This window comes from Motacilla alba, chromosome 1 (genome assembly GCF_015832195.1).
Source record: "Motacilla alba alba isolate MOTALB_02 chromosome 1, Motacilla_alba_V1.0_pri, whole genome shotgun sequence".
Taxonomy (NCBI): Eukaryota; Metazoa; Chordata; class Aves; order Passeriformes; family Motacillidae; genus Motacilla; species Motacilla alba.
Window position 1 is genome coordinate 98,288,871 of NC_052016.1, and position 26,250 is coordinate 98,315,120.

General features: G+C 42.3%; 1 protein-coding gene across 1 annotated transcript in view; it reads left to right on the plus strand.

Moving 5' to 3' along the window:
• Positions 1-222: 222 nt before the first annotated feature.
• Positions 223-26,250, plus strand: part of GAS6 (growth arrest specific 6) — a 40,688-nt gene continuing 14,660 nt past the window's right edge. The window contains exons 1-8 of the mRNA XM_038144041.1: positions 223-942; positions 1,339-1,505; positions 15,422-15,446; positions 16,220-16,282; positions 20,817-20,939; positions 22,517-22,636; positions 24,686-24,811; positions 26,047-26,168. Coding sequence (XP_037999969.1) covers positions 873-942; positions 1,339-1,505; positions 15,422-15,446; positions 16,220-16,282; positions 20,817-20,939; positions 22,517-22,636; positions 24,686-24,811; positions 26,047-26,168 — 816 coding nt within the window. The 5' untranslated portion in view covers positions 223-872. The remainder of the gene's footprint in view (positions 943-1,338; positions 1,506-15,421; positions 15,447-16,219; positions 16,283-20,816; positions 20,940-22,516; positions 22,637-24,685; positions 24,812-26,046; positions 26,169-26,250) is intronic.

A 26,250-nucleotide genomic window follows, 5' to 3' on the forward strand; every position in this document is an offset into this window, starting at 1 on the left:
TGGGGACACAAAGTCTGTATTATATATACCTAAATAACAAAATAAAATGAGACAAGTTATTTTCCTGAAACAAATTATGCCCCTGAAGTTTTCTCGAAGAATGTATTGACATGGTGTTGCTGGAGCTATCTGTCACACTTACCCTTTGACAGAGCAGTACAGATAAAAGCATGGCTTCAAAGCAGTGGCACTAGATAGTCTAAGAGCACCTCCGAGCTCTGACCCCACAGCTCCAGGTTACAGCTAACAGGGTTTCCCTCGGTGAAAGTGTCCTGTGGAACTTCGGAGGGACAAAGGACTGTAAAGCATGGCTTGCAACATATTGATAACAAAAGACATTAATCTCTTTCCTGGGGAATTCATCCTAAAGTACTGGAACAAACTGAAAATGCATTTCTGACGAAAACCTGTGTTGGTGTGCAGGGAGAGCCCAAGTTTCTAATTTATGGCAGGACTGGGTTGGGTTTGGTGCCAGCTTCTCCCTTCCTAGCGATGAGCCCCGGAGCTATTAAAGAGATGTGCCTGGAGGTGAGGGCGCAGTCTCCCCGCCCGCTCCCGCGTCCTACCGGCCGCCCATCGGCCCGACTCCCCGTGACCGCCCCCGCCGCTCGCCACGGCCGCTCCGGGGCGGCCGGGCAGGTACACGGGGCCGGGCCGGGCGGCCGCTCCGCCGCGAGGTGTGTCCCTGAGCAGCGGCTCGGCGCTGCCTTGTGAGGATTGGGCAGGGCGGGCGAGCGGCTCCGCGGCTCCCCCGCCGGGCTCCGCCGCCGCGCTCCCGCAGTAGCAGCGTGCTCGCCGCCCGCGCCGCTCCCGCTCCGCGCCGCTCCCGCCGCGCCGCCAGCGCCCGCCCCGGCCCCGGCCGCCGCATCGTGATGCCGCATCCCGCGGCGCCCTTCGGGGCCGCCCTGCTGCTCGTCCTGCTGGCGGCGGACTCCTCGCAGAGTGAGTACCGCGGGGGGCTCGTCCCTCCCGCACACGCCGCCGAGCATCCCCCGCCGCCCCGCGTGTGTGCGAGCGCGGGCTGTGCTGCCGGGCCGGGGTGCGCTGCGGGGGATGCGCGGCTTCGCGGCTGCGGTGAGGGCGGCGGCGGGGTCAGGGGGTGCGGGTGAGGGGCCGCGCTGAGGCCGCGGCGACCCACGGGCGGCGCCCCGAGCGCGGAGAGCGCTCGGTGCCCCCCGCAGGGGCGGTCTGGTGCGCGGGGTGGGGGTCGGGGGATCCGGGGCGATCGGGCGGGCTCAGCTGTTCACCGCTGCCTGTCCTTGCTCCTGCTCCTCTCCTCCTCCTCGTCCTCGCCCTGCTGCTGGCCTCCCCCCGCCGGCCCGGCGCTCGGCTGCCCAGCCGTGCTGCTGCGCGCCCCGGAAGCTGCCCAGTTCCTGCGGCAGAGGCAGCGGCGAGCCAACCAGATCTTCGAGGAGACCAAGCAAGGACACCTGGAGAGGGAGTGCGTGGAGGAGCACTGCAGCAAGGAGGAGGCCCGGGAGGTGTTTGAGAATGACCCAGAGACGGTAAGGACACAGATCCGCTGCGGAGATTCGCGGGGTTGTCCGGCTGCGCTCCCGCCCACCCTCTATCCGCGGCTGGATGCCAGCTACCGGCACAGCTGGGAAAGGCATCTGGAGGAGGTGGACCCAGGGCCATTGGGTGAATACTGCAAGACACGCTGTGCTCAGTCTGCACAAAGGCAGTGCCAGGGATGTCCGGTCAGGAGCATCTTGCTGAGCTGGTCTGAGTGAGCAGCCCAGCCTGGCACTGGCTGTGGGGGCTGCCACTGGGGGATAGAAGGGTCCTGTACACCCATGGTCCAAATCCATGAAGCAAGACCAGTGCAACATAACGATGCAGACAGCTTCTCTGTCTGGATACCCTGCTCTTCCCTCCAGCTTCCCATCCCAGCTGTATTTAAGATCCCCTTAGTGTTGCAGCATATGTCACAACTGGGCCTTCTCAGACGAATGTCCTAACCACTCTTAAATCTGTGGGAGCCAATTCACCTTGGTCAGCATCTTGGAATCAGTAGGTTCAGGACCTGTCACTACAACAGCAGGAGGGCACATATATGGGAACATGGTTCTGCTGCACTTCCAGCACTGTGGATTCACACAGTTACAGGCTGCACACCATACGTGGAGCTGTCTTTTCCAGTCTCATGAAGGATGACTTTCACTTCAGTCTTCTCACTTTGAGCAGCATGCGGATGCTTTACTAAGCTTGGCCTACTCCTCCAGCCACTTTACACTTCCTCTCAACAATGTTTTGGATAGGCTGTTCTCATTGCAAGGACTATCTGGCATTGATTTAGCAGTGGGAAGTGGATTTTCTTGGTGTTCAAACTGAAGCTCAGTTCTGCACAGCATGTTCCTGTTAATGGTATGATACTCTAGGGAGAAGATAGGACAGAGGCGGGGAGAGGGAGAGAGAGAGAGTGAGCACGTGTGTGTGTGTGTGTGTGTGTGTGTGTGTGTGTGTGTGTTCACAGAGGCACAAACCACAGGCAAGGGAGGGATTTAGCAGAGGAGATGTTTTATGCTTCAGTAAGTTCAGTAAGGCAAGTCTTGACACGTGTGCTTCATTAGCAGCCTCACCACTTGGATAGACAGTTCAGTAGCTTGCTGTCACAAGACAGTAGTAAGTACAGCAAAAGCAAAGTGATGTGGTTTTGACCGTCTTTATTTTTGAGATTAATATGGAACACTTGCCCGGGTGGTGTTTAATGTTACACCTTTTATGTGTATGTGTAGTCACATCTGCATGTAGCAGTGTTTGCTTCTGTTCTGCAGAAACTGAGCTCCTTCAGAATGTGGATAACTGTAATGGGGTGAGAGTGGCTGGCACAACTACAGTATTTGTGTTGAGTAATATAACTTTAAACTCAATATAAATATTCATCACACAGCAGTGAGTACAGGGCAAACTATGATGAGTGTGATTTTGTATCCTTTTGGAACAAAGGTGATCTAAGGTCACTACTTTTACTAACTGGCTGCTGGCCAAGAAGGTAGCCAAAGGCGCTTCACTGACTGGTCAGTTTAAGGGTAGGATAGTGTATAAATATGTCAGGAGTTTTTAACAGTATTTGGAAATGATTTTGTAAGTTGTAAAGAATACATAGTTCTTATACTGAAATGACAATAGTGAAATCATTTTGGTTTAAAATCTTTTCACATATAATATAAATTCTTTAAGATACCATCATACTTTCGGTGTGTGTTTTGTAGGACCATGCTGGCTTTCTGTTACTGCAAGTGCTTTTGATTTTTTGGTGCATTTCCTTTGCTATTGCTGCTAGGTTTCACTCTGTTCTGAAAACCTGAAGAAAGGCTTCTACTGTCTGTGCCCCCTAACATGTCCTTCTACACCAGGACACTTAGATTTGCAGTGACATATCATCCTATCTTTTCTGAGACACAAACCTCCCAAGAGCTGTGAAGTTGCTCATTAAGTGCAGTATGTCCTACTCCTTGCATTACTTTGCTTCAATTTGAATGAGAAGCAAGCGTGCTGTAATATATCAGGGGGATTTATGGCCCTTCCTGTCCCTTTTGCACTCAGTATGTGACGTGAAAGCAGCAGCTGCTGTTCAGTAGCAGCTTTCTAATGCATGGTGGCAGAGGTTATATATGTGGGCTGTTGCTGCTCTGCACTGGAAGGCTTCACTGTTTTGTAGTGCATAGGTGACTACTCTTTCAGCAGTAACTGTGGATTTCATGGACAGAGTATTAACTCACAATGGAAGTGTATTTTAAACAGTAGGGAGTTGTGCTGTCATTTCACTGATGCTGTGTTGTACATCCAGTCCTAGGGACTGACAGAAGAAGGAAGCTAGTTGAGGCAGACCTGACTTAAGAAACCCAAAACCTGTTGTAAACAACACCAAGCTTTTTGAAGAATTACAGTAACTGCAGTCGTGCTTCAGCGAATTGCCAGGCTGCAGCTGATCCATGCCAGTAAAGTGAGCTTTTATTGACCAGGGAAATGAACAGATTGCTGCTGACAGAAGAAGATTCCTTGTAGTTTAGGAAGGAGGAAATTTCTGCATGTGCCTGCTGAACCTGGTCACATGGATTAACTATTTAGGTTGTAGCAGAAAGAAGCAGCTACAGTACTTTTTGCCCTGTGCTGAGCTATGCAGGCAAGCCATGACAAACAGAGCAGTGCAATCTTTCCTGTTGCATCTCCCAGGTTTTATGCTTTAAAGCACCAGATGAGCATCTATGTAGGCATTTGGCTGTTTACTGTCCCACAGGGGCGATGGTCTTGCAGCCTTGACAACTGGCAGTTAGTTTCAGATTAGTTGGTCAATCTTGATGCTTCTCAGTTCAGCCTCAAGAAAGGCTTGTGATGTCACACCAAAAGTGTTATCCCGCTTCCTTTTTCCCCTCTGTTAGATGCTAATGAAATGTATGAGTCTTCCTTACCAACCTTGCCATTCTTGACTATCCTGTGGTTGTGTGAGGAGAATTTCAAGGCCTAATTTTAAGACCTACGACCTAAAGATGTGATAGGAAATTGCATTAACTAATTCAATAAAACACTTCCAGAAGTTGAGGTAAGACGAAGCAAGGCTGTAACATAGCTCACATGGTACTTCCTAGGTAAAACCATATCTTTATGCAGCCAGTTGTAACATCTAGCCAAGAATTTTACAGAAAGATACCGATTTCATGGACAGACCAGTAAATGAAATGACATGTCACATATCTATACCAGAGTAGTCTTCTTCTGGGCCTTCCATTGTTTCAGTGATCAGCTTTCCATAACAACCTCTGCAGGCAGTCAGCAGAAGATGCACATTCTCTGAAACCTGAATGTGGATTTTGCCACATGTGTGATTACTTACATCAGTGCTAAGAATAGTGTATCAGGCGGGGCCCAAGAGCCATTCATGTGCAGGGCAGTGCAGCTTTTGTCTTTTATGTTACGGAAAATATAAATATCAACTCGCTCAGACTAGAGGAAGGAAGATCAATTGAAACATTTTTAGATTGCTTTTTTTTTTTTAAGAGGCAGAACAAAACTCAGTCTGTGCCACTTGTATGACTATACATGGTAAAAGCAAGTATCCTGGATTAATGAGTCTTGCAGCTTACCTTTTTCATGAAGCTGATTGTAACACCCTTAACATTACTGCAGAATTCTGGGATGGTTCCTGTTTTATAATTTCATTTATGCTAGAGGTGAGGTGCCAAACAGAAAAATTAAAAGATAATATAGGGGTAAAAAAAGAAGGATGGAAAACATCTTAATGGGAGGTATGCAAACTGTTTCTAAATGTGATCTATTCAAAATACATGCTAGGTGTGATACATGGGATGAAGTTGCAAAATATCTTGGATACAGAGATAAGAATGTTATCTTATTTAAGATGTTGGCAAGACCTTATAAAACCAGCACTGCAGAAATATTTGACCTTGGTATGCAGTCAAGGTATTACAGCTTTATTAAGTGACTGATAAACTGCTCTGGAATTTGGTTGACCTCTCTAAAAATCTGGTCATCCAAGCATGTAAAACAAAGGGCAGAAGGGAGTGTAGATCCTGATCTTCTTAGAAACGTATTTCACTGAGGAAAAAAGTGTCCTTGTGCAAGGAGTTTCTCTGTTTTGAAAGGCTCAGCATAGGGAAGATGTTTGAATGCAGCCTCTTATCCTTGGGTACCACAGTACAACATCTGTCCCTGCGCATCTTGCTTGCTGTTGTTACTGCTGAAGAATTACTGCTCTTCCTGCAGCTCACCATAGAAATTGCTGTGCTGAATGCACTGAAAAATGCTAGGCACACAGAAACGCTGATGTAGGTCAGCCTGGCCACCTGTGTTTACTGTTTATGGATTTGGCCCTCGGTGGAGCACTGTGGAAAGCCAGCTGGTTTCCATGTGCGTGCAGAATGGACATCTGATTCACAGGCAGACACTTGAAAATTCTGGATTATGAGGGACTTGCATCCAAAATATTTTTTAAATCTACGGCTTGTCAGATACACAAAACACTGGCAGAGAATCACAGCATAACTTGGAACTGAAGAGGATCTACTCCACTGTGCCACTCATGGCAAGGGCAGCAGTGACACTAGACCAAGTTTTTAGAGGTTTTTAGCAATCTTGTCTTGAAAGTTACTGATCCTAACAAAACATCCAGCAATGTCAGCATTCTTTCCGCTAGGCTGGGTTTCTTGAGAAGCTGAAAAGCAGATGAAGCAATGTATAGGGTGTGGTAACGGTCAGTTTGGTTGGTTTTCAGAATGTTGATGGCTCACAGGTTTTATTTTTTATGTGTTCCATAACATGACATGGTCTTGATAACATAGATGAGCTTCATTCATGGACTAGGGTCATCCAAGCTTCATTCTGATCTTTTAGGAGGCATGCTTGTCAGGCGATGTTTAGATGTTATTTCTAAGAATAACAAGGTAGACACAAGCTTGTAAATATTAATCAGTAAAGTATGAAGGCATGTAGAGGGAGGAGAGGAGTTACTGGGAGAGTAAAGCAGTGTAAAATTTCTTTAAGTAATTTAGTGAATGTTGTGTAGTCTAGACATGGAAAATATCATGATATCATCTTTAGATACAAACGTCATCATCCCTGTATAGAGTATTCCTTTAATAACTAGGCAAAAATCTGGTTTTATTTGCTGTGACAGTTCTTCTTGATATACTGATTTGTTTTGACATTTTTGCAGAGCATGGAGAAAGGGCTAGATTTTTTAGCTGTATAAACTTCTTTATCTCTTCTTGTTGGTGCAGAGAGAGAGAGAAAGAGTTAATTGGAAAACTCTGTGCTGATGTTTTAACCTGCTTGGATTCAGTACATGTAAGAATGGATTCCCAGGCACAGTGATACCTGCTTCATAGCTTTTGAGAAAGAAAACACAGGGACACTTAGACTTCTGTCTAGGAATGGGTTGAAGGAGAGAAAAAGGAAGTAAAAATATGAGTGCCCAGGTATATGCCACAGTGGCATCCCAGCCTGCTGGGATGTGTGTGTTCACCAGGTGCACTCCCTTCCCTTTCTTTCCTTCTCCCTTTAGTTTGATATAAAAGACAAGGGAACTTTGTACCAAAATCAGGTGGGTCTAACTGATCTGCAAGGCAAAAGGATTGGGACCGTGGACCAGGATGCACCCATCTACTTTGCAGTACAGACACAGTATTTGTTGGCAGTGGTGATGTTCAGTAGCAGGAGGGGGACAAAAATACTCCTGCCTGCCTTAGGAGGCAGGTCAGGCATTTACTGGCTAAATGCTGCTTTATCAAAAGTTTTTGAGAAGGGTGAGTGAAGTTTGCCATTGGTGGAAGCAGGCACAACTCCATCAACTCTACTGAACTCGTACCTACCTGATCTGTATCAGTTTCCACTCATGGGAGAGCAGCCCAAAAATTCAGAATAGACCTGGAAATACTGACACACCACATCACAGACACAGTGCACGCTAAATGTCCTGTGCAGCAAGAGAGAAGGAGCAAGAGAAGACAAAAGGGACTATTATGCTGAGGGGCTGTTTGAAGATAGGGTAGAAAAGGGTGCCAAGAATGACAAATTGAAGGGGGAGGTTTATACTGGTTTCAAGATGGATGATAATGGAATAAGTAGGTGAAGTTAGGGTAAGTCAGTTTTCTAGAGCAGTACAATAAGTACAATAAATACAGAGCAGTACAAACAGTACAAATTTTAATAAGTACGTGAGAAGGGAAAAAAGACAATTAAACATTAAGAAAACAGTTTTGTGGCTATGAACTCATTTCCTTTTCTTTTTTAAATTGAAAAGGAGCAGCCTACTGGGAATTAATATAATTTTTTAGTGCAGCTGCTTAAGAATCAGGTAAGACAAACATTGAATGTGTATAGACTGGCAGCTGTGATTCATGTGTGTTCCATACTCTGAGTGAGCTTAATGAATTACAAACAGTAATTTTCTACCAAGTATGATAAACAAGGATGGAAGCATGACCACTGATTTAGAAGAAACTGAGAAGGAGCAGAGCAGCAAGGTTTACTTCTCCCCTCACATTGCTTTTCAAGCTTTGGTTTCACGCTAGGGATTCAGCTGCTCTAGTAGATATAAGCAACTCCTTTGCCTGTTCTTTTCACCCTTCTTGCACAGCAATTTGGGTGACTGCATGGACCAATTAAAGTAACTTAACCTAAAGAAAAGTAGTCTGCAGAGAAAAATGGTAATTTTGATTCCCCAGTCCAGTGGGGACTGACACAGTGCAAAGGACAGCCTGAGGTTAGGATGGGAAGGCCAGGTGCTGGAAGAGAAACAGAAATGGTTGCCACAGCTCAGCCTGTCAAAGCAATGAAAGAACAGCCAACCCTTGGAGAATCTGACTGAAGTTTTTCAGCAGGTCTCCCTTCTGTATCTTGGCTTTAATCACAGTTTTGTTATGACTGCTGTTCTGTAGGCTTCCCACGCGTGGATATCTGTGGGGAAATTTACTTATTGATGGGTTTGTGTTTTCTCCCTGTTCCTTTGAGCATCAGCAGTGGGAACTAGAAGAAGAGCAAAGTCAAGAAGTAAGGAGGATATCCAGAGAGGGGAACAGGTGTTGGTGTTATCTTCACTCTACACACCTGCCAGGACAGAAGGGTCCATAAATGAAGAGATAAAAGGAGAACGGGTCATGCTTGCACTGCACAGAATCACATGTTCCTGGAAAGTAACCATATTTGGCTGATTCCTGGAACAGGGAGTTGTAGTTCAATTCAAGAAAATATTTAGGACATGAACAGAAAAGCCAAAGTTACTTAATTATGAAAATAATGGACAGGGAAGTATGAGATCAGATTCTGTCACAAGGGCCTGGTATCATCTAAGATGTCACTTCCCTATTCCTTACTTGCCTGTGCCCTCTGTCCGAATCCTTAAATGCCTTAATATGATTGAGTGCTGTCAGTGCGAGTCGCAACCTCTGCAGATTAAGCAAGATCCAAAGAAACAGTGTGATTACATTATAAGGAGGGGAAAAACTAAAGTAGATAAAATGTCACAGAGCCTATGAGAGATCATAGATATTTTAATCATGTTTGATAGGATATATTACATCCTCTGTTTTAAATATGGCTAAAATAATTACAGAGTAAATATAGATGGTGTTGGAGAGACAGCCTTTACTTATGTTACATGTTTTGTCAGATACTGTTTTCCTTAATTTGACTAAACTGTCTGAGCAAGTGCTAGTTTACCACATACAAATACTGTAACTCTTGCAAAAGTAAAGATGCAAACAAGCAACATTGAGTGAGTTGACATTTGTCATCAAATTGAGATCTTGCACATTATTGCAGCTGGAGGGAAAGTAGCCTTTCACTTCTGAAGCAGCGGAGGAAACCTCAAGGCATTTGTGATCAGATTTCTGTCAGAATAACTTAAAAGCACATGCAACCAATTGGAATCACACTACAAATTATTTTTGCTGAAGTATTTGGCACCAGTTATATCCATTTCACACTGTTTACTGTCTGGTCAAACCCTCCCTCAGGCCACCTATAGAAATCATGTCTCCGTGCCCCTGCATCTTCACAAAATGTAAAGTATCTGTGATATGCGTGAACTGTTTTTCATCTTTTCTTTCCTTTCAGTAATTTTTTTCTCCATTTTAATTATGCATTCCAATCATTGTTGGATTTTTCCTCATTGCAGAGAAACAGTTTTTGCTGAAGTGGCACCTCAGTAAGCTATTGGGAAACAGTCTTGCTGTTCAGAAGCAAGTTATGGAAAGTTATGACAATAGATGGGTTTTATTTCAGACTTGAGGATTCTGCAGAGGTACCTAGGGTCTATGGAAGATGTCATGCTGGAGGGTATAGTCTTAAATGCTTCTATTTTGGAAAGTTCAACAACTTGGTAGAAGTGGCAGTCCCAGTCTTTGTGCACCTGAATAGCTGGACAGTGACAAGTGGATACTTGACAAACGGATAAAAAAATCTAAAAGCTACCCTAAGCAGCTGTAACTTGGGTGGTAGGAGATGTGACTTGGAGGCTACTTTTGGATTGTAATGTGGCCTTCTTGCTTCTCTAATGCCCCACTTGCCAAATTGTGGAGAGAAGTTCTCTTTGCTCTTCATATGGAGAATACAGATTGCCACAAAGCACAATAGAAAGCACATTACCCTGGCTGAGTGGTGGGTCCCTCATGATGAGAAGGAAAGCTTGTGCAGGCAGCACGGCATTCATTTGAGCACAAATTCTGCACCTACTGATTCTACATATTCAAAGTTCTGAATTGCAGAACTGCTTCATGCCCTGATGTGGGAGGAAGGCCCATATCGTGCAGTGTGAGATTTGCTGTGCACCTAAAGTGTAGGGCTGAGTTTTAAAAAAAGGAGGAGAGTTCTTGAGCATTACTGAGATTTGCATTCTCAGGCTGTAACAATTGAAAACTAGCAAACACTGAGTTACAGCCAGTTAGGTTGGAAGCAGTGATTTCTTCAAGGATAATGCAAGCCCATAGTGTAGAAACAAGAACATTTATAAGTGAGGTCTGGCCATGCCATGCCCAAGACAAACATTCAGTCCTGAAGGAAAGAGGAAAAGGGAGAGTCATTATATGGAAATGAGGAAAGGGCATAATGTGGGAGTTGTTGCTACTCTCTTAGATGTAACTAGGTAACTAAGAAAGTGCTTTTTAGAAATCACTGTTGCTAACACGAATCGGTGAAATGCTCCAGTGTTAGTGGCACTGCAGTCACAGAATCACAGACTGATTGAGATTGGCAGACACCTCTGGAGACCTTTTGGTCCATCCTCTTTGTCCAAGCAGGGCCACCAAGAGCCAGATGTCCAGAAACATGAGCAGCCTTCCTATAAACTGCACCTTTTATTTGTGGCCTCTAGAGCTCAAACATGATTTTCATAAGTTTTCGTGCCTTACAGTCTTACCTGACCTGGTACTCAAGCAAAATAAACAGAAGCAGTAAGCAGGCCCTTTTTTCTGAGGTCTCCAGTGTTACCAATTGCTTTAAAGTAAAGCAACAGTGAGAACATTTTCCTGGTGTTGACAGGGTCATTGTTATGTTTTCAGAAGGGCTATTTTTATACAGTGACTCATGTTAACGCCTGTTCTGATTTGGTGATTTTCCATCTTCTCTGAAAATGCAGCAGGACTAATGCATACCCTGTGTAATTACAATAACTTCTGGATTTTACCACTGTGGGCTTTGGCTATAGAGTTGAAAACAGATGGTGACCCCAGTCCCAATGTAGGTTTCCTTTGGCAGGGAGGCTGGCATAGGTGTTTCTGCCCCTTCCACTCCACATCTGTGAATTCTTACCTTCATGTTGCTGTTCTCCTCAGTTGTTTCAATGAGAGGCATTGTGAGGGTGGCCCCAGTGAAACTGTTCTTATCATTTGGAAGGAAAAAAGCCAAATATAAAAACGAGCAACCTGGAGTTTTGGGGGGTCTTTTGATTGGGTTAGTTTTTTTGAGGACACTTTTAAAATTATGCTCTCTTAGGTATCCAGACTAAGTGTTGTAGTAGCTGTTTTATCAGGGTAATAGTAAGCTCCAGCTGCAGCTGAGAGAAGAACACCTTAGCCCCATGAACAGAATTCTTATGCCCATGCTTGGTGTCACTCTGCCTTGAAATAAAAGCATGCACGATCAGATCTTGCAACACTGTTGTGGAAGCAAATAATAGCATTTAATGCATCAGAAGACTCGCTTCTAGCATGTACATATATTTGTGTGAAATGGGTGGGAGCTGTAGAGCTTAAATCTTTCCTATTAAAGCACAGCTCTGACTCCTGGGCAGCAAGAGAAAGATCTCTGGGACTGAGATGAAATAAGCAAGCCAGGACCTGCCTGGAGAGGCTGGCCTGATGCCATGCTTTCCACCTTACTGAAAGGGTGGAGATGTGTAGATCTTAGGCACATCCCAGTCTCTCCTGTTTCTTCCTCTTTACCTGAGATCTCTGCTGAGCTGTACTTTGGGTGGCGCACGATGTGTAACTCATGGGTGAGTTACAGCTCATACTACAAGTTTGACCTGCAGTGGCAGCAGATAAAAGATGTAATTTACAAAAGGACCATTCATGTTACTAGGGCACCACAGGCTGCCAGTGTCCTGCTGCCAGGGCCTTGACTGTTGCAGCTTCTGCCATCCCAGCCATACTAGTTGATAGGTAAAAACCAGACAGAAAGTTTGGTGGGTCACAAAGAGGAGAGGTGGAAATACATGTAAGTTTTCTTGGGAACAGTCACAGAGGTTGGAATTTTTGAAGCTACATTCATGATGTTTGGTCTCTTGTGGAGGTCGGAGCTTCTGCAGCCTTTGTCTTCCTTTTGCCTGCACTGGGACATTACTACTGCACAGATGGATTAGAGAGCTTGGTGAGGTCATTGTCTGTGCAGCAGCCTGTCCAGAGGATGTTTATGTCCAACATGTATGTGTTTATAGCTTTTTATTTAAAAAGCCAATTGCTCCTGCTTTTATTTTCAGCAGTAATTAGGAAGCAGATCTAAAGGGGAAGGTCTCACCACACTTAAATGTTGACCTTTTTTGTCAAAATTTAACACTTACATAATTCTGTGGTGATTTTTTGCGACCCTAGTGGTAACAGTTAAATAACTTGCTGTGTTTTGATCCTGTGAACAGTGTGTGACTTTCTGGATGGTGAGAAGTTTATTGAGCCTGAAATGGAAAGTGGCTTGTTGAAAAATCAGCAAAATAGTAACAGAGAATCTTTGCCAACTCCTTCTTAGCAAGTCTCAAAGCATTTCTCTTGACATTTTTGTAGAATCCTGAAAATACAATTGAACACTTCTAGTAGAAAGAAGATGAGTTGCACACTTTTAACAGGGACCTAACCCTGTGTAGGATTTCCATTTTCTCTGACATCTGGGGGTCATTAAGCCTTAGTACATCACAGAAGACTGAAAAGACATTGAAGAGTTGAGTGCTCACATGAAAAATAACACGTATCTGTATCAGGTTAGGCACTGCTTGAATTTTTAACCAAGAAAACTTCTCATCAGTGTTTTTTGAAAAGTGACTGCAGTTTAAGCAGGTTCCTTTTCTCAAGGTGTAAGATCATTCATCCTTCATTCTTGATTAATATTTTCTCTGAATGTAGATACATTGTCATTGTATTTACAGAAGCCAGCTGTAAGAAAAATTGAATATGGAAAAAAAGAAAAGCTAATCATACAAGAACGAGTAATGTTAGAACCGGTGAGCATGTGTCTTTATTTTAGAATGGTAGTATCAGCAGGTTTTGTAAACCTGGAGAAGTGCTACTGATCAGCAAGTGTCCTTGTGTAACATAAGCAAATAAGAAAGACAGGGAAAGAAGAGCTAAATTTCTAGTAATAGCCTCCTGTTTAAATCACTTGGCTACAAACTTTGTGGAATGAAGCTTGTGGTGGTACAATGCCTTGAAGTTTCACTTCTCTGCTGTTCAACTAGCATTGGATCAATACACAGTCAGTTTGAGTTTGGAAGTTTACGAAAGTAAATTCTGTACCACTTTTCTAGCACTCAACTCATTCATCAGAGGTCGAGGAGAAAATGCCTGTGCCACCACTGACATGGAGCAATTAGGCTGATAGCCATGAATATGAAAGCTCCTGTTTATTGTCCTGTGAGTGCCGAAAGAGTTGATCTTGTCAGAGTCTGGATTATCCTGTTGGTGGTTAAATACATCTGCACATTCTTGTGAAGTACATGGAACAAAGGGGAAATAATGAAAGAAATGTTTGGAATATTTTACTCCCCTATCTTTTTCTCCTCAAGTGCTAATTGAAATTCAGATTGTGGTTATAGCACTTATGGACACCCATCTGAATACTTAGACTGCTTAGATTTATTTTTATTTTGACTGCATTTTTTTGACTTGTCTTTTCCAAACTAAACCTTAAAAAGAAAAAGAGTGAACAAGGACCATCATGGGTTCTGAGCTCATCACTCTGATGACACATTTGAAGAATCATTTCAAAGCTCAGCCCCAAAAGATGCCAGGCAAATCACTCTCACATCAGAATTGAAAATTAGCATTATTATAAGCTGCTATTTCTACTTCTTTGATGATGCTCTCATAATTTAAGTTGAGTATTTACATGGTGCATTTCAGTAACTGGAGCATATTTGCCAGAAGCAATTGATTCTCCTGGTAAATGACAGCAGTGCAATTGATTGCACTGGATAGTCCAGATCAAACTGAATCATGGTGTGTGCCTGTCTCTGTTGCTTGTGCATGCCTGTGTAGATCCAATCCAAACATCTGTAATAAGAGGAGAAGATGAAATAGTTTCTTCTCTTGCACATTGTATAGACCAATTTAATTTTGTAGAATGCAAGGTATTTACCATCCCAATCTCACTGAAGATAACGTTATATGGAAATTGCTCCTCTTGCATAAAAGAGAATTATACTGCACATATGCTTTCATAATTAGCTAAGTGCTTTATTTATCAAACAAACAAAAAAATTAAACACTGAGACAATGCATAAGTTTTTCCTCATTCAATGCCAAATTACCATTTTAACAGCACTTGAATTAGTGACTTATATATTATGAAAAACAGCATGAAGGTGGAAAAAATTGCTTTTTACCTGGCTATGAATTTTCATATTTTTTAAGAATGTGATATAATTGTCAGCTTCAGCCAATCTCCCATTCTTCCACGCAGCACAACTGCATTTTTCTGCTGTTTCCCTGTGTTGGTGCAAGAAGTCATGTGGCTTGCAAGGCCTCACCAGGCTGACTATTCTAACATGCAAGGTTAGATTCACATCACATCAGCACAATGATGCTGCTCTCACTGTATGGCTGCACTTTGTTGATGCAAGGTAGGCAGCAGTAATGCATGATCATGTAGCATGAGAGGAATTGCAATGCCCTTTGCAGTCTGGTTTTGGAGAAATGGATGTCAATTTTCCCCCCCTCTTACAAAGCATCATTACTCCCTTCTTTGAGCATCCAGGATGTGATGTGTGGTACAGCAATAGGTGCTGTTTGAGTTGTAGGGTGCTCCTTGCAAGAGCAAAAAGTACTTTTTCTAGTGCCTGTGGTGTTCATGCCCATGTCCTGCATCAGCGGAATGCCTTCGAGGAGGCACAGGGTGACTGAATGATCCTGTACTCTTCCCTCTAGGGTTTTTTCCCAGGTTCCAATTGCTTCCCCTACCTCATGCCATCAGCAGCAGCTTTATCTCTTGGAGGGTGTCTTCATGCTCAGTCACTGACCAGATCAGCTGTCATCAAAAAATACCTTGAGACAAACTAATGTTTCTTTGATTTTCAAATGACAAAATGCATGTTTAATACTGTGCTGCTTCTGGTTCTGAATAAAACAAAATTAGGTGTTTAGAATTGTTAAACAACTGCCATACAAGACCACTAAAGTAACAGCAGCTCTTAAATAGCATGAAAATAGAAGCAAATACAATTCAATAAATCTTCGCTTTTTTTTTCTTCCTTCTACAGGAATATTTTTACCCGAAATACTTGGGTGAGTTGCAGCTTTTATTTCCACTTTGTGGGAGTGCTGGTATGTGCCTAACAATGGAGCCTGTCACAGCTGAAGCCTCTGCTAAGGAAAGGGATGGAAATCTGATTGCAGTAAACATGCATTGCTATCTTTTAGGATAGACTTTATGTTCCTTATTGTACTTTGAGGTGTGTGTTTTTACTTATGTGTGCATTTGCAGAATTCTTTATGTGTTTTCTGCATGCTAAAATCTTGATGTTGTTTATATATCTGTGGCTTGCAGTGTTATGAAATAATTCATAGTTTTCTACCTTTTTCCCTTTTTAATGAAGCTAGCTATTAACTAATCTCCTTTTAAAAAGAAACAGGCACCTGATTGAACTACTGGCTTATTCTTTTGACTGTATCATAGTTATGACATAATACTGTTTTCTATTCATGTTAAAAATTGTGTATTTAAGATCAAAAAATGCCACAGTGGGAGAAAAAAGCATGTGCTTTTTAGATATTTTAAGAAGTTTAGATGGTCAGATTGGAGTAGCTACTACCATAGTTTTAGAATCATAGTAGCATCTGGTGAAGTGATCATCTTCTTCAAATGGCTTTTTACTGTTGTACATCAAAGCTAAAAGATTTTAATGAACTTCATAATTTCAAGGCATCTGGGAGATGATAATATTGCATAGGTTTTGCATCCACCTTCCAAATCCTTGCAGGCCAGGTATCATTTTATGTGCTTTGAATAGCTGTCCTTCACCACTGTAACAATAACAATTTCATTTTCTGTTTTTCAGCTTGTATTCAGAAATATGGGTCACCGTATACGAGAAATCCAGATTTCCTTACATGTGTTCATAGTAAGCATTTTTGGTTCTTATATTGTAATTAAATGTTTTTTCATTCTACCTGAAGGTGTGGGTCTAGCTCAGCCATCTCTATTTTTGGTAGTATTTCAATACTGGTCTTCTTATTCTCCAGGCTTAAGATTCCTCACCACTAAACAAAATCTTTCCCATTTTATAACCTAATGCCATCTTGCTGTCATGCTTTAGTGCTTTGATATTTTATGATGCAAGTTTCTTTCCCACCAGTTTCCCAAAGTTTGATTAATATGAGAGACAAGAGGGACAAGAACTAGGAGGTGCCATAAGGCTGTACACAGAGTTTGGCCCCTCATTTTCTATTCCCTTCAATGCTAGCTTTGGCTCACCACATTAAGGAACCTCAAGAAAAATTTGAAGTCAAACCAGGCTTGTGCCTGCCTTCTTTACATTAAGAGATCAGTTTCATGAATCATGTGACTATGCTTTGAATATTGCTACCTTTAAAACCTCAAATCAGTTTGGAAGCCAAACTGATAACTTCATAGAGGGTGAAGGTTTTTTTTTTTTTTTGTCCTTCTCTAACACTAGAGAAGAAAATTTAATTAATTCTTCCAATACCTTTCTAGTTGCCTTTAGTCGATTTTTTACATTTATAAACTGTATTAAAACAACCTTTTTAAAGACTGAATTCCAAGGTTAATAAGTGGTATGTGAAGAATTTCCCTCACATATTGCAGCAGTATCACTTATGGATGTTCTCATGGATGTTTACTTACGGATGGGAATTCTTAGACCTGTGGTACCTGTGTTGGCTGCAGTATGCCAGCTAGTCCAAAGTGGGATGTGAAGCTGAATGCTTACATTTACTTGTGCATGTGGCACAGCAAAGAGGCAGGAGTTTCTGCTGAAAGTGGTGATATCAACTGGGAACACTTGTTCCAAACAACTAATCAGGGTCTCAGAAATGAGAGTCTAAAGGGTAGTGATGAAAAGATCTGAAAAAATAAAAGCTGAATAATTGTTTTTAGGGATTTCTGCCCATTGCAGATGCAGTGGTTTGGAAAGAAAATGATAATATTTTCCCCCATTAAAATATTAATAGGGTTTTAAATGGCTGAGTTTTGGCTAGCCATCATTAATTCACAGGAGAAGTAACCGAGAAGGAGCCTGAAACGCGCTTGGAAGAATGACAGGCTTCGTGCTTGGCCAATTCTAGTGTGTCTCTTAATTTTTCACAGATGCTGCCAAAAGACTATGTAGCTCCATGGGTTTGTGCCTGCAAGACGCTTCTAAACTTTGTTTCTTAACAGCCTTTCCCCTCTCAAAACAAGGTAGTGGAATGTTCTTTTAACCTGGTGTACAAAGATACTGAACAACATAAGGGCTGGAGGCTGACTGACTACACAAGTTTGTATTGGAAATAAGGTAGAAATTTGAAGTATGACAGTGATTAGACAGGTTAGACAGAATATATGAGGATTCCTAATTTCATAAACTCTTGAGATTAGGTTACAACTAGGATTCCCCTCCAGATTCGGAGGATTTGATACAGTGTGTAAATAGAGATTTCCAGCATGGTTGCTTACATGAGCAATATTCCCATCAGAGTTAGCAGAGAGTTAATCTCTGGTTCTAGAGGGATTCCCCCAGCCAAACTGTGTCTGCACTGGGGAGACTTGAGTCCCTCCTCAGACTCTGTTTATTGTACTATCTCCACTGACTGCAATGAGCATTTATAATTGCTTTGCAGATAAATGCTTACTTTACACATGGATGCCTATATTTTCTCTGCGTATCTGCATCTTTTTCTAAAAGGGATCCTGCAGGTCATCTAGAAATTAAGGATTTGGTTCTGCAAGGCTTTGGAAAGTTCTGCAGGACTTTTGGGAAATGAAGCTACACATGGCCTCAATGATATTTTTGTTAGGTCATATGCGCCTGCTTTTTACTATTAAATTACTGAGTGTAATTTTATTTGCAGTCTAGCATTTTATGAAGTTTCAATATGATCCATTTTGTGGGTATTAAAAAATAAATTCACAGAACAAAGTAATGAACTGAGAGTGACAGTCAGTGGGCATAAGCAAAGTCTTGTTTCCATACAGATTTCAAAGATGGAATTGGTAGTTGTATTCTGTGTCTGCATTTACAAGCTTCACAGGTGCTATCAGACACAGCTCAAAGCACATGAAAAGGTCATGCTCATCCCTACTTTTAACAGCTTTACTAAAATCTGTCATGTTAATGAATGGAAACAAAAGCTCAGGTTTTTTTCTTTTGCAATGGTTTCAATCAGGAGCACCTTCTATGAAGCCAGGAGAATAACACAACTGTGAAGCCACCAGAAAAGTATACGAGTGTGACTTGTGTACTCAAACTCTTGTGATAAGAGGGAGCAAACAATCAGCACAGTGCTGATGTGTTAGAAATCTCTGTGTTGATATCTATGGATTATACCATGGGTTATTACCCTGGGCATTGTTAGTACCATGTGGCTCTGCAAGGCATATCAGAATCCAGTTTGAGGGGAAGAATCAGAAACTTATGGATACACCAGAGAAGTTGTGTATAACCCCATTATCTTGATTTGCTTATCAAATGACTGAAAACACTGATATATTTAGGAGGTTTGGTGGGTGCTGCTAAAAAAAAATACTTGGCTTACTATACCTAAACCATTCTGTTTAATGTAAACATTCTGATCTGTCTAGGAAAAGGAACATCCTGGACAGGCTTGCTCTATTGTGGCTCATTGCCACCTTAACCTGGCCTCTCCTTCCCCAGCTCCTCCACCTCCAGCAGTGTGTCAGCTGGGCAGTGATTTACTGGCAGGTGTTCTGGCAGGTGGATGTTAAGACAGCCCGTGTTGCTGTGTTTTGTTTTGTGTGGCCTGGCCTCTTTGGCTGTGCCTTTGCCCCAGCTCTGCACATCTGGAAGGTTTCATCTGAACATCAGGAAATGCTTTTTCATTGTGAGAGCGAACCAGAACTGGCACAGGTTGCCCAGGGAGCTTGTGGAGTCACCATCCCTGGGGTCATCAAAAGCCTTCTGGCCATGGTCCTGAGCAGCTGGCTGTATGTGGCCCTGCCTGAGCAGGGAGGTCACACAAGTGACCTTGGAGATGCCTGCCAACCTCAACCACCTGAGATTTAAGTCCGAGACTGTCAGTGCAACCAAGAGTGCTGTTCAGTGCTTTATGAGACATCAAATGGAGCTGCTACTGCCTGCACTCACAGAAGTGTTAAAATTCTTTCAAAGCAGCTCGTCATGACAGTCACTTTCAGGATCACACAGAGGAAGCTGAGAAGAGACATGTAGAAGTATAATAATCCTGACAAAAGTAGGAGTCTTAACTTTTCTCAGTTTGAGAAGTCTGATGGGGCTGCTAATCTACAAACAGTTACTCTCCTAAAAGCCTCCCTGTCATGCTACAAAGTCATGCTTAGAATATCAAGAGTCCATACTGGACCCAGCAGAACCAGTGCATGGAAACCAGTGCAGGTCTTTTCTGCTGCTGCTCACTTAGTGTGTACACCCTGGGTACTTTCAAATGCTGGGAGGAGATATGTGAAAAGAAATGCCCTTGAGCTGGTGAGCTTTGCAATCTGCAGAATGAGCTCCTGCACTGTTCCTTCTGGTTAAAGTTGTAGAAACAGTTAACACATTCGTGTTTTTGAAGACCACTGATCTAGAGCACTGGTTTTAACAGGTTACTACTACATGATCATTACTAACTCATTTTTTGTGGAAACAAGGGTGCTCTCTCATCTTTCCTTTAGCTACCTCTGTGGAGCACTGTCCCTAGGTGTTGTGCAGGTAAGTGGGTAGGTGAATTTGGACAGGTGACTACGGTTGGTTATTGGCTACATGATACTTTGAGATTTATTCCTTCAGTCATTCCCAAAGTGTGGTGACTACTCCCCTGCTTTTTTCCAATGAGGTAACTCATTGCCAAATCCTGGAACTTGGCTTAAAAATCCCCATATGAACATTGTGCCCTTTGTAAACTGGATTAATGGTTTGCTATTCCTTGGCTGTTTATATGTGGGTATTCCTTCTTTATTTTCATTCTATGTAATAGAAAAGATCTATCAAAAATTTTATTTAAAAACTTTTGCTAGCTAGAAACCTATCAGCTCTGGTAAGATCCTCAGTTTAACTACCAAAGGTGATTGAAAAGAGTACCCATCCTTTCTTGAGTACTTTAGTCGATACTGCTCTTTTTATTTTTCTCAAAAATTAGTGAAAATAGAAAAATAAGCTACTTTGAGTTGCTTCTTTCAGGATGTGTCCTTCAGATATGGGGGTGGTAGCTCACTCCCTTTCACAATTAAGCGAATTCCACTGCATGTGCTCTGTAAAATTCCTGGCACAGCTTGTTTGGCATGTAAGCACTAAGAATCAGCTTATAGTTTTGCCAGGTGCAAGTATTTTTGAGTGATTTGAGTGATTCCCCAATACTGTTTAAGCTTCCCATCTTTTAATGAGAGTGAAACACCTGGTTGCCAGTGACTTCAATGTATTGTTCTGTTTTGTTTTGTTTTTTTTTATTTCTTGTGTAAATCAGATTTGCCAAACCAGTGTTCTCCCAATCCTTGTCACAAAGAAGGGACCGTCAAATGTGAGGATCTCAAGGGGGATTTCTATTGTGAATGCAAGCGTGGCTGGCAGGGAAAGAAATGTGAAAAAGGTAATTTGATTTCATTGTTTTTTATTCTTGTACAAAGATATTTTGGGTTTTGCTGTATTCTCAAATGGTCACTGATACTGTGCTGCACAATTCAAAAGTCACAGAACTGAACCTGAATTACACATTGTTCGTGTTTTTACCCTTCTGGGAAACAGGCAGTTTTTCATATCTATATTTTTATATGACTCTAGTGGAGCTCAGGTTAGTCTTGGCAAGGTAATCCAAGAAGTTATGCTCCAACATTCTGCTCCACGCATCCGAAAGCAGCAGCAACAGAAATAAAGTAGTAGTGGCTTTTCAAGCAGAGCTGCATCAGCTGCTGCTGTGAACCCTGGTGTAACAAATCACAGACCACAGAGCCAGAGAAGCTGGCCCATCTTCCCATCTAGCATCCCTGCAGTGGGATCAATGACTTCCAGTCGGCAAGTTGAGGTTTGAGTCTGATGACACACAAATTGATAAAATTAGTCTGTTGAAGCCTCCTTGCTAGTCTGACTTTATTCCGTGTCCACTTATTTCCACATATTCCATTGGTGTATTTCCATCACCTCAAAAGAGAATTTCAGACAGAAACTGTTCACGCAAGAAGTTCCAGATGCCCACAAAGTTTTCTCTACAAGTTATCTTCCCTCCTTTTGTTTCCTGGTTTCTTTGTTTCTTTTTCTTCTGCCTGCAAGGCTTCCTGTCAGGGCCACTGCTTTGTTGTTTGCCAATAGTAAGTAATGACTAGAAATTGTATTCAGCTAGTCCAGAATTGTGGCAACCAAGACAGCAGGAGATTGAAGCCTTTCCTTCTCATGTAAATATTGTGAGGAGTTTATAGGATCACTCAAGCATCTTATTTAATAAATTCAGAAAGCAGACCAGTCAGTATCCAGTTGGCTTTGAGAGCGCAGACACTGATCAGTCTGAAGCATATTTCCTTATTTTCTTATAAAATGCCATGACATGCTGTTCTACCCATCAGCTAACTCTGGAGTCCCATAGACAAGCAGGACATAATGAGCAGGTAGGGTAGACTGAGGATGAAACTCAGGCTCTGCTGGATTTTACAGAATTTTGCTGCCAATTTCAGTGGGGCACATTTAAGATCACAAATGTTCAGCAGGTGTGAACTTGGAACTGCCTCTGTTCTCATGAGTTCTGTAATAGTAACAATATGGTGTTCCTGTTTTATTTAAAGCTTTTGTCTGAACTTACTGGCCATAGCATAATTTTAGTACTTAGTTATGATATAAAATTCATAACTAATTTGCTTCTGCAAGCAAGCTTCTTTGCCTCCACAGTGACTAAAGGTACTTCTATATATTCTCAGAGCTGTGAAGGAGATACTATTCAGTTACAGGTCAATCTCTCTCCCCACCCCTTTTTTTTTTTTTTTTTTGTAAGTTAAACAAACTTGAGCTTACACACATGAAATCTTTGAAAGAAATCTTTGTGCTTTTTGTTATCGCTGTGTTGCATCTGTAATACTGTTTCTTGTTTGGTCTTTCTCCTTCCCAATGCCTATTGCACTGTGACCCTGTAGATTATTTACAGATGTGAGCAGCTGACTGTGACACTTTCTTTTGATGTAGATATTGATGAATGCAGAACACAGAACGGCGGCTGTAACCAACTCTGCCTCAACAAGCTAGGCAGCTACCGGTGCTCATGCTACAGTGGTTATGCTCTTAAAGACAGCAAAATATGTGAAGGTAAGCTTTGCTGGACTCTCAGTTTGCTTCAGGGGGCTGCTTCATGACTTGTGTCTGTATTATGGAGAGCTGGGTCGTCCTGAGCAGTTCCGGTCTGCTCCTAGCCCAGCAGAAACTTGCTGGTAGCTCCTTTTAGATTTTCTCCACTGGGGTTCTGCTGGGTGCTCCAGCCAGCCTACATGCCTGGGCTTGTCAGTAGTTGGACCATGATGCTCTCAAGAGCATAACAGAGGCGTGATTCACAGAGGATTTGTGGCTTGGATTGTGCTAAATTGGTTTAGTTTATCAGTTCTCATATCCTGACATTGAGAGGAGAAAGCGATGGCCAGATGTGTTGTTATGATTCTTTCCAGTCCCACAGTGTTGTAGTATGTGAGCCATTTGTTTTTGCTTTGTGTGTTTCTTATTTTGTTTTTTTAGATTTGGATGTGTGCAGCAGCTAATGAATTCAGATAGATACAGATGGCTAAATTCACTGCAACTCAATATTAATAGGTGTAGAAAGGCCCTAGCAAAGTTTGGCAGCTGTTTTACATACCAGCTGAGAACAGAAAATGAGGACCTGAAGTTTCTGATTGAAACTGCCGAATGAATTTACATAACCAAAACTTAAGCAACTGAGATTTTAAAAGTGTTAAGAGACTGCATGCTGAGACAAACTCAGTAACTCAACAGGTGACTGTTAAAGTTACATTCACCTTATGAAAAAGCAGGTATATATCTCTTGGGGACAGATGTGATGACATATTTCTAAACAATTTGCATACATGATCTGAATAACTTATTAATGCTACCAGCAAAAAAAAAAAAAAAAAAAAAAAAAAAAAAAAAAAAAAAAGGCAAGATTTTGTTTCTATGTCACTTCCACTCTAAATTAAAATGATGACTGTATAGGTTACATGGTATCCTTTCTTAACCGGCGGAGCAACTTAGAAGAGCCAACTTCACTTTTGAATTGTCCTCTGGTGCCAGTCAGCGTGGACAGGTGGCTGGCGAGGGGCTCTCATATGTGTTTGTTTTCCTGTGTATGTACATTTGTTCCATACCCCAGTACCATCTCCCAGAGCACTGTGAGCACTGCTTTAGAAGCATTCTGTAGCTTCAACATGTGACCTTCCAGCTGCTGAGATTACTGTCAGGTGTGGTTATTGATAGCTCAGATTTATCATTGCATTTTGACATTTTAAATGTTTGTTCCTGTCATTGTGGGCATTCACACAAAAGTTCCCTCTTGGCTTGGTTTGTAGGCTAAGCTACATGGGGTACTCAGCCAGTTCACTCATACGTGGGAAAATCAACAAGAGTAATGAGTAATTGTAGTTTTAACACATACTAGAAAGCAAAAGTAAATATTAAACTCGTGGTGTACTGCAAATGTTTTGTCAACACTGGGATTCTGCAGGGTATTAGTTAACATGTGAGGAAAACAACCAGGTTTTTTTATGGACTTCCAGTTCCAGTTCATTGCCTGCCCTTATAGCAAAACTCCACATCTCTCTGGCAGGGCTTGTTTTCTGTGACAGATTTGGCTGCTTCAATTCTCCCTTGCCACTACAGACCAGCAGATTTAGATCTTAGCTTTGTAAATATATGAAAATATATTGTTTGCCTGTCTGAGGACACAGAGCAGAAATGTCTGAAGTGCCACTGGCTGAGTGTTCCTTCAGTGTTTTAGATAATATTCATGCTGCCACTCCTAAGTTTCTGCCTGTTGCTTTTTTAGACCTGCAGTTTCAGTCCCCCTGATTGGAGAGAGTGGGGCTTTTTGGTTTTGTGGTAGTTGTTTTGTTTTACAGTTTTTCTCCTGGTTCACTTTGCATTGCTTTTTCCAACAGTGGTTAATGGCTTAAGGTAAAAAAGACCAACTGATTTTTGAAGCCTGAAATCACTTCTTATAGCTAACTAACCCTAAAAGTAGATTCTTAAAGATACTGTTTTTTTCAGTTTTCAAAGTTATGCAGGGATCTCCTTGTCATAAGCTCACTCTATGTGAACAGTGAAGTGATTATACTCCTCTGAAGTTGTGTTGTTTAATTGCTTGTTTTGCAGACATAGATGAATGCACAGCATCAGCAGACATCTGTGGGGAAGCTCGCTGTAAAAATTTAATAAGCTCATATGAATGTCTTTGTGATGCAGGCTACAAGTACGATGACGTGAGAAAAACTTGTCAGGGTAAGCTCAAGAAATGTGTTAGCATTTATTACATACTTTAAGTCTGTAGAACCCCAGAAATTTAGTTTCAGGCTTCAGTAAAAGCTTTTTTTATTTCTTTTTTAATCTTGCTTACACACTGGAGTTCTGTTCTCTTTCCCTAGTTAGGAGTGAGTTTGCAGTTTGCGCTCACCTTTGAGTTCATCGAGCTTGCTGTCATCTTTGAGTTCAGTGAGTTTGCAGTCACCTTTGATGACTTAAATCAAGCTGTACGAGCCAAAGTACTGAGATTTCTTGAAATTTCAGTACAACAAGTGCAAGATCTGGTGAAAGCTCAGAAGCATCTGTGCATGTTGCTGTGTCTCTTCACAGGACAAGAAAATTTACAAAGCAGTAGCTCTTTCTTTTTTCAAAACCTGTCTTGTGGTATTACTCTGAACTAGGAACTTAATATGTACTGGAACCATGCATAGTTCTGTTGGCTACAGTGCTGCAAGCTTTCTCAACAGAGTAAGTTTTGGAAATACTCCAAAACCAGCATTGTTCCCTGCCTTTTGTCTAAGTTAACTCAAATCACACTCCAACCAGTCCTGTTGGGCGTTAAGTGTTAAACTCTGCCTGAAGAGATCCCTGTGGGCTCTCACAGTTTGCTTTCTTGCATTTGTTTGTGAAGAAAAAAAAAATAGCTGAAGGAAAAAAAGAAAAGAAAAGTGTGAATGAGAAACTCAGGTTTTATATGCAGTCCCTGACTGCAAGGAGCAGAAGCCAGTCACTACAGACATAGCAGAAGGGCCCTGAAGGGAGGAAGTCTTGTCTAGAAGTTAAAGCCCAGGGCTCTGCTCCAGCAGACAAGTAGTTGAGTTCTGTTTCCAGCCTTCCCACTGACTTGCTGTGTATCTTTGGGCAGCTGGAATCTGTCTGTGAAAATAGATTTCACAGAATAAGCTGAGCTGGAAGGGACCCACAAGGATCCAAGGATAGAGTCTAACTCCCAGCCCTGTATAGTACTATCACCAACAGTCATACCATGTGCCCAAGACCATTATCCAAATATTTTTTGAGCTCTGTCACGCTTGGTGCTGTGACCACTTCCCTGGGGAACCTATTCCAGTGTCCAACCCTCCCTCTGGGCAGAAAACCTTTTTCTAATTTCCAGCTTAAACCTCCTCTGACACAACTTCAGGCCTTTCCCTCAGTTCTGTCACGTTTAGACAAACTCAGTGTTTTTATCTCTCTTCTTCACTGGTCTTGTGTAGATATCGATGAATGCGAAGAAAAGCTCTGTGAACAGACCTGTGTCAACTCACCAGGGAGTTACACCTGCCATTGTGATGGCAGAGGGGGAGTGAAACTTTCCCAGGACATGAATACATGTGAGGTATGTCAGCGTTCATTGCTGTAACTGCAAACAGACCTTTACTTTACAGCACTCTCTGATTCTCTTTCTGCTGTGTGAGGAG